The 8,117-nt window shown below is 52.9% G+C and overlaps 1 protein-coding gene across 1 annotated transcript in view; it reads left to right on the top strand.

Annotated features, from left to right (window-relative positions):
• ANKMY1 (ankyrin repeat and MYND domain containing 1) overlaps nt 1-8,117 on the top strand; it is a 41,879-nt gene that overhangs the window by 1,287 nt on the left and 32,475 nt on the right. The window contains exons 3-6 of the mRNA XM_023740854.1: nt 646-793; nt 3,303-3,775; nt 5,874-6,090; nt 7,112-7,276. Coding sequence (XP_023596622.1) covers nt 646-793; nt 3,303-3,775; nt 5,874-6,090; nt 7,112-7,276 — 1,003 coding nt within the window. The remainder of the gene's footprint in view (nt 1-645; nt 794-3,302; nt 3,776-5,873; nt 6,091-7,111; nt 7,277-8,117) is intronic.

The following is an 8,117-nucleotide window of genomic DNA, read 5'->3' as shown; positions in this document are numbered from 1 at the left end:
GCCTGCCTGCCTCACTCCTCCTCCCTCCTCCTCCCTCCTCCCCTGAGGCAGGGGCCAGGCTCAGTGGCGGGTCTCTGTCCTTCTAACATCGATGTGATGTGAACGTTTAGATCCACGGACAGGAGGAAGCTAACGAGGCTAATGTCATTCCTGCTTGAGAAGTGCTCCCCTCCCCCCAAATTCTTGGGTCCTGTCCATGGTTTGGGGGAGCCCTGGTGGCACAGTGGTTAAGTGCTCGGCTGCCAACCGAAAGGTCAGTGGTTCGAATCCACTAGCCACTCCACGGGAGAAAGACGTGACAGTCTGCTTCTGTAAAAATTACAGTCTTGGAATCCCCATGGGGCAGTTCTACTCTGTCCTATGGGGTCGCTGTGAGTCAGAATTGACTTGACGGCAACAGGTTTGGTTTGAGGTGTGTCTGGGGGAGTTCTTGGTTCTCCGGGAGCTGTCTGCTGGGCACCTACTCTGGGTGATGTGAGTGACCAACCCTAGCATCATGGTGGCCACTTGAACTTGAAGCCAGCCCCAGGTGGTCACCATTCCTTGCTGGTCAGGGGCCTCAGCTCACAGGACATCCTGTAAGTTCTGGGGGTGACCGAGAAGAGTGGCTTCTCGGACATGAAGCCTTGTTGACTGCCCTTGTTTGCAGACATACCGTGGGCATTTCTACCGTGATCACCGCCATGGCTCAGGCACCTATACTTGGCCGGACGGCTCCAGCTTCACCGGCACGTTCTACCTCAGCCACCGAGAAGGCTTCGGCACCATGTACCTGAAGTCGAGCCTCTTTCAGGTGACGGGGGCAGGTCCGCTGTGTTTAGGCAGTGTACAGAGCATATCTAGGCTCTGGGGGAGTTTGTTTAACTAGAGATTGCTTTCTTGTTTTTACTGATTATAAAAGTAATCAATAATCAATCATCGGTATAATAGTCTTGTTATACCATATAATAAGCGTATAAATAGAAAGGGAAAGCCACCTTGTTATTCTCTTCCCCAGAGTAGGGAAGAAAATTATTGTATAGCCTTTAGATTTAAAAAATGCACCATCAATATTTACTTTTTAATTTATAAACTGTGTCATTCTACATATATTGCTTTGAAACTTGCCTTTTTCCTGGACAACTCTCCTGGTTTTGCAAATACAGATACATTTGGAGTCCCTGGAGGGAGCATCCCCGATGGCATACCCTGTCAGCTTCTGCTTGTGCAAACGTTCATGTATTTCACCTTCACTCCTGAAGGACGTTTTCACAGGATGTAGAATTCTAGGTTGCCAGTTAGTTTTCCCAAGCGCACTAAAGTCCCATCTAAAGATTCCATTCCTCTTTCTCTTCCCTTCCTCTCGGCCTTCCTCTCCCTCCTCCTCCTCCTCTTTCTTCTGGGCTCACATCTGCCAGGACCTGTCTGACCCTCTCCTGCCACCACCACGTCCCACACTGCCGCCCTCCTGTTGATGGCACCTGGGCTGGGCCTGTGAGGTGAGGGCCGCAGGAGCTTCCCTGAAATGTGCCCACACGCAGCCTCTCCAGCGCATTTCACCTGGAGACCCTCTGGCCCATCCTTACCTTCTCAGAGAGGCCGCCTGCCCCCCATCTCCCCACGCCCTTCCCCACTCCCTGCAATGCACTTTCCTGTACCTGATACCTTAGCTGTTTATGCATTTGCTTTCTTGTCCCCAGGAGGAGGAGGCTGGCCTCTCTTGGTCCCAGTACCCGGCACATACTAAGTCTCAGTAAATATTTGTTGAATGAATGAAAACATTTCTTAGACATGTACTCAGTGACATCACTAGGGCGGGTGTCACCCAGTGCGGGAACTCATGTTGTCACCACCCCCCGTGGACCTCCTCCTGTACCAGACCATACAGAATCCTTATTAACGTCTTTTATACTGTTACTCAGAAATTGTAATTCCCGTATATCGCTATCTTTTCCTTTAATTACTACTTCATTTTCAAAAAAGTTATTGATATAGGTTCATAAATACTAACTACCACAATATTATAGCTAAAACACCAGGAAACTTGATAAAATCAGAACCATGAAAATACCGGTAGCAATGAAAGCCACAGCGCGCGTTTGGAGTAGACGAAACCACGTGATTCGAAGCATCATTGTAATTGGGTGATAGGGCAGCTCTGACAGGAGAGCACCATTGTTGTTGTGAGGTGTCGTGGAGTTGGTTCCGACTCATAGTGACCCCGAGTACAACAAGATGAAACCCTGCCCGGTCCTGCACCATCCTCACAATCGTTGTGCTTGAGCCCATTGTTGCAGCCACTGTGTCAATCTATCTCGTCGAGAGGGTGCATTAGAAGGTTCAAAAAGCAAATTAGCATAGAGTTTTAGCCTTGTAGGTATACTGATACATGTAAGCTGGGCTTACGAAAAATGTTTTTGTTGTTGTAACTAACTACATGGGTTTTTATAGATGGTCATTTTGGTGTCACCCCCTCTGACCGTGTCATCCAGTGTGGGCCACACCCCCCTCGTGACACCACTGCATATACTTTCTTCTTTAGATTTTAAGGAACTGTATATTTAAATAGTTCAATTATTTTTATTTAGAGTAGTAGTCCATTGGGTGGATATAACACAATTTTTTATTTTTTTTTCTGTGGTGGTACGGTGGTTAAGAGCTCAGCTCCTAACCAAAAGGTCAGCAGTTTGAATCCACTTGCTGCTCCTTGGAAACCCTGCAGGGCAGTTCTACCCTGTCCTATAGGGTCTCTATGAGTCAGAATCGACTTGACAGCAACAGGCATCGTTTGTTTTTGGTTTATTATGGTGAAAAATATACACACCAAAACATTCGACAATAGGACAACTTCTACATTTACAATTCAGTGACACCGATTACATTCTTCATGTTGCGCAACCTTTCCTCTACCCTCTTCCAAACTATCCTACCACTGGCTTAGTGGTCAAGGGTGCGGCTGCTAACCAAAATGTCGGCAGTTCAAATCTACCAGGTGCTCCTTTGAATCTCTATGGGGCAGTTCTCCTCTGTCCTATAGGCTCACTATGGGTCAGAATCAACTGAACAGCAATGGGTTTTTTTTTTGGGGGGGGTGTTTATTAACATAAACTCAATGCTCCACACCCCCAGCAAAAATGTCCCCTTCCCCTGCCACCGGGGGTAACCGTTAATCCAGAGCACAGTTTCTAAAACTGATTTACCTGTAAGGGTCTTTCAGGTTTGTCGTCATGCATAAAGCTGCTAAGAACCTTCTATTACAAGTCAGGACATCCAGCCCTGCTGACTCATCGGGGCTCCCGGTCCCATGGGACTTGCTTCCGCAGGGGCTGTACAAGGCAGACCGGCGGTTCGGCCCGGGCGTGGAGACCTACCCCGACGGCAGCCAAGACGTAGGGCTGTGGTTCCATGAGCACCTCATTAAGCTGTGCTCGGAGATGCCCGGCAGCTTCTCCCTGCTCAGCTACCCCAAGTTGGCCCCCTTCCTCACGCACAACCCCACCAAGCTCAGTCTCTTGGACGATGAGAAGATGGAGTGGGACCTGGATGAGGGCCAGGACCCCTTCTTCTACGAGTATAAGCGGTTCCTTCTGAATGACGACCTCACGCTGCCCCCTGACATGCATGTCTACTCCACCGACAATGGCCACCTGCCCATGACCTACTCCTTCCGCAAGGACTTGGATGCTCGGCTCTTCATGGATGATATTCCGCCCTTCGTGGAGGACGGAGAGCCCTGGTTCATCACGAATGAGACCCCTTTGATGGTCAGAATCCAGAGGCAGACGTACAAATTTAGGTAATGAGCTGACTGCTCTCATCCATCCTGTCCTCTCCCCACTGGCCAGGTGTGCACATGAGGACTGTGCTCCTCAAATCGCCCAGCACCGGCTGCCATTCGGTGTCCAAGTCCCGGTCAAGGTTATTTGTCAGGCCAATGTAAATGCCCTCCTCTGATATGAGGCAGTGGTGGCTCTGTGGTAGAATGCTTGCTTTCCACACGGGAGACCCAGGTTTGATTCCCGGTCAATGCACCTTATTCACAGCCACCATTGGTCTGTCAGTGGAGGCTTGCGTCTTGCTGTGATGCTGAACAGTGTTCAGCAGAGCTTCCAGACTAAGCTGGACTAGGAAGAAAGGCCTGACGGTCTACTTCCAAAAATCAGCCAGTGAAAGCCCTACAGATCACAACACTCCGATCAGTAAGCGATCATGGGGATGGTGCAGGACCAGGCAGCATTTTGTCCTGCTGTGCGTGTAGTCGCCATGAGTCAGGGCTGACTCAGCGGCCGCGAACAACAACAACTACGACACAGTCTAAAGATGAAGCGGGGAGGGATGCCCACCGAGAGTGCGGGAGGCTGTGGGGACCCGAGCCAGGCAGGGCTGTGGGGCCATCTGTGGATGCACAGGGGAGCAGGGCTCCCGGGAGCCCCCCATTTGCTCTCAGGGGGAAGGAGTGGTCAGGAGGTTGCTGGGTGAGGGTGGTGCCAGGCTAGTGAAAGCAGACAGGGCTTAGGAGAAGTCCTGGGTCAGTGGAGCGGAGTCCAAATCCCACTCTGTGACCTTGTGTTGTTTCCACTTCTTTGGACGGGACCAAGTGCCCCCCTCCCCCGCCCTCCGGTGATGTCTATGATGGATGTTTTGGTGGATGCTAAATGAAGGGGGCTGTTATTACTGTGACGCATTAACACGGGATCTGGTCAGAGAACCAAGGACAGGAGAGCAGGGAGTGGGCCTTGGGGCTGGCGGCCCTCCCAGCTTCTCCAGGGAAGGCTGTAAAGAGCAAAGGTGCTTCTTTTGGTCTACAAAGAGCACCTACCCTGTCTCCTCACAACCCCAGGAAAGTTAACATCCACTTAAGGAGAAAACTAATTTTTTAATTAAAATATTCAGGAATATTTTAATCCTTTTCCTACATTTTGTCCTCAGATAGCACTGAATTGTTCAGAATGTGTAAATGCATATTTATGAGCACAAGTGGCTACTTTTCTATCCATCCACCCATCCACCCCTCTATCTACCTACACACCCATCTATCCAATCATCCATTCATCCATCATCCACCATTCATTCATCCACCCATATGCTATCCATTCATCCGTCCACTCACCCATCCATCCATCCATTCACCATCCACCCATCCATCTACCCTCCACCCAAGCATATCCGTCCATGCACCCATCCATCCATCATCCATCCACCCATCTATCTACACATCTATCTGTCCGTCTACCCATCCGTCCATCCACCCATTCATCCATCCATCCACCCATCTATTTACACATCTATCCATCCATCCACCCATCCATCCACCCATTCATCCATCCATCATCCATCCACCCATTCATCCATCCATGCATCTCCTAATCATTGAGGACTGTTGGGTACAAAAGGCACCGTAAACCCATGGATTCTTGATTATGCACACAGGTTAAGTGCATACAAGACATCAGGATTGTGCAGTGAATGCACCGTGGGACTTGAGTGTCCAAGTAGGAAATCGAGAGAGTAACAGGTCGGGCGTTGTGGGTGCTAGGTGCCAAGCTCTGTGCCCCACATGACTGCCCAGACTCCTCTCCACCAAGGGCCTTGCTCTGAGAGCCCCTGTCTCAGCAAACCCCGAGTAACCCACATGGTCCTTCTCTCTGCCAACAGTCCTGCCCAGGGCACGTGGATGCTCAGCCTGAGGACCTCTCTGGTCAGCAGGTCCCCACCTCTGGGAAGCGTCCACGCTGGTGGTCAGCACGGCCACTGGGGCCCAGGGTGCCTGAGGGGTGGCCTGGGGGAGCGGAGGGTGGAGGGGCTGAGGAACGAGAAAGGGAGAGTGAGGGAGGCGACCATCCCTGCAGGTGTCCGGGGCTGGCCCGGCACCACTGAAGCCAACTGTGTTTCAGGAACAAGAAGGCCTACACCAGCTGGAACATGGCCGCCATCATGCAGGGTGACCGCAGTGGCTTCGCACGCTGCGGGCCCAGGGAGCGCCTGGCCAAGGAGATGATCCTGAGGGCCGAGGACGGAGACTATGTCTGGATCTACAAGATCTTGCGGGCCAACCTGGTGAATGCCGACGTGGCTGACGCCAAGGGCTACACCGTGCTCGCTGCGGCCACTGTAAGCCCCATCCTCCCATTGGTGCTCTGTGGGGGCCACAGGCTCACCCTGCCTGGAACGCTGATCCCTGAAGGTCCTGGAGGAGAGCACACCCTCTCATGTGGGGGGCACTCGCTCTCCCCTTCTGCACCAACATAGCAGAGGAGCGTGTCAGGTGCTCTGGGTCAGCTCCTCCTGTCTGTTTAGGGAGCCCTGTCCTCCCCAGCATGAAGCCAACCCACCCATGTGTGCAAGCTCGCATGGGAAAGAAGGCTGGAGGTGGATCGGTTCTTTTCACTCCCTCGACCACGAGCTTGGCCTTGTCCTGAGTGTGATCGCTTGGGGTCAGTGTCCCGGGGCTGCCGCATCAAAATAGCACCAGGCAGCTGGCCTCTGAGGACGGTGCTGGAGACGGGGAGTCTGTGATCGAGGTGTCCGCAGGGCTGGCTCCGTCTGAACTCTAAGGGAGAATGTTCCATGCCTTTCTCCCAGCTTCTGGTGACCCCAGGCTTCCCTGGCTTGTCGATGCACCTCCACATGGCATCCTTTGTCTGTCTGTGTCTCTTCTCCTCCTTTATGAGGCACCACTTATATAGGATTAGGGCCCACCCCACGCTGGTATGACCTCATGCTGACCTAACTGAGGACATCTTCAAAGACCTTATTTCCAAGCAAGGACGTATTCACAGGTGCTGGGGTTAGAACTTCAGCACGTGTTTTGAGGACACAATTCAACCCCTAACACTTGCTGTTCTGTGGTCTCCCATGTTAGCTCTGCACAGGGGGGTCTGTACCAAGGGCCCCCTGCCTCCTGCCCCCCGGGGTCTCACTCACTCTGAGTGAGTCTGCCTCCCCACCCCCTGTCTCACTAAGGGCAAGTCTGCCCCCGGATCTCTCTGAAGGTGGGCCTGCCCCCACCCCCAGGGTCTCACTTAGGGTAGGTCTGCCCCTCCCCCTGTCTCTTGCTCAGGCAGGTCTGCCCCCCCATCTCAGCTGGGTCTTCCCTCTCTGGTCTCAGCTGGGTTTGCCATGTGTCCCCCAGGTCCACTGCCACATGCAGATCATCAGCCTCCTGCTGGACAGCGGGGCTGATGTGAACAAGTGCTCGGATGAGGGCCTCACCCCACTCAGCATGTCGTTCCTCCTCTACTACCCTGCTGGGTCCTTCAAGCCCAACATCGCCGAGAGGACCATGCCAGATCCCCAGGTCAGTCCCCGGGGCCCCTCCATTCACTGGCGACAAGTCCCTCTGTCCATCCCTCCTTCCCTCTTTATGTATTATCCACCTGTACCACTCAGCCACCAGCCAGCTCCCTTGTCCTGGGTGCAGGGTCCATCGGGTGGAGTCAGAGCGTCAGGTCCAGTGGGGCAGAGCAAGGAAGGATGGAGCCTGCACTCTCGCAGGGTGTCGGGCAGGATGCCAAGGGACACGTGTCATCTACACACACGTGCACACTGCTGTGGACCCTGAAACACACCCCCCATGGTCCTTGGGAAATGGTGTGTGGTGGGACGGAGGGAAGGTTCCGGTAGCTGCTGTGGCAAAAATACCACAAATGGTGGCCTTAAAGAACCAGGATTTATTGTCTCACAGTCTGGGGGACTAAGTGTCTGAATTCAGGCTGTTGGCAGGGTGAGGCTCTCTCTCTGTGGCTCTGGGGGAGGAGACTTGTCTCTCTCTGCATCTGTAGTCCTGGGCATTCCTTGGCATTCCTTGGCTGCTTGCAGATGGTCCTGACATGGCATCTGTCTTCCTCTGTGTGTCTATTCCTCTCCTTCACAAAACCCCACTCAGAAGAGATTAGGTCTAGGACCCACCCTGCTCTGGTATGACCTCATTAACAGAACAGAAGAAAAGCCCCATTTCCAATCAGGCTCACTTTCACAGGCCCAGGGGTTGAGGCCTCCGCACCTCCACAGAGCTTTTCTGCAGACACAGTTCAATCCATGACAATGCCCACACGGCAGACCTGACCAGTTCAATCCATGACAATGCCCATGCGGCAGACCTGACCAGTTCAATCCGTGACAGTGTCCACGCGGCGGAC

The sequence above is a fragment of the Trichechus manatus genome, unplaced genomic scaffold (assembly GCF_000243295.1).
Source record: "Trichechus manatus latirostris isolate Lorelei unplaced genomic scaffold, TriManLat1.0 scaffold00165, whole genome shotgun sequence".
Lineage (NCBI taxonomy): Eukaryota > Metazoa > Chordata > Mammalia > Sirenia > Trichechidae > Trichechus > Trichechus manatus.
The sequence above is the reverse complement of the archived record's forward strand: the minus strand, read 5'-3'. Positions and strand labels throughout refer to the sequence as shown.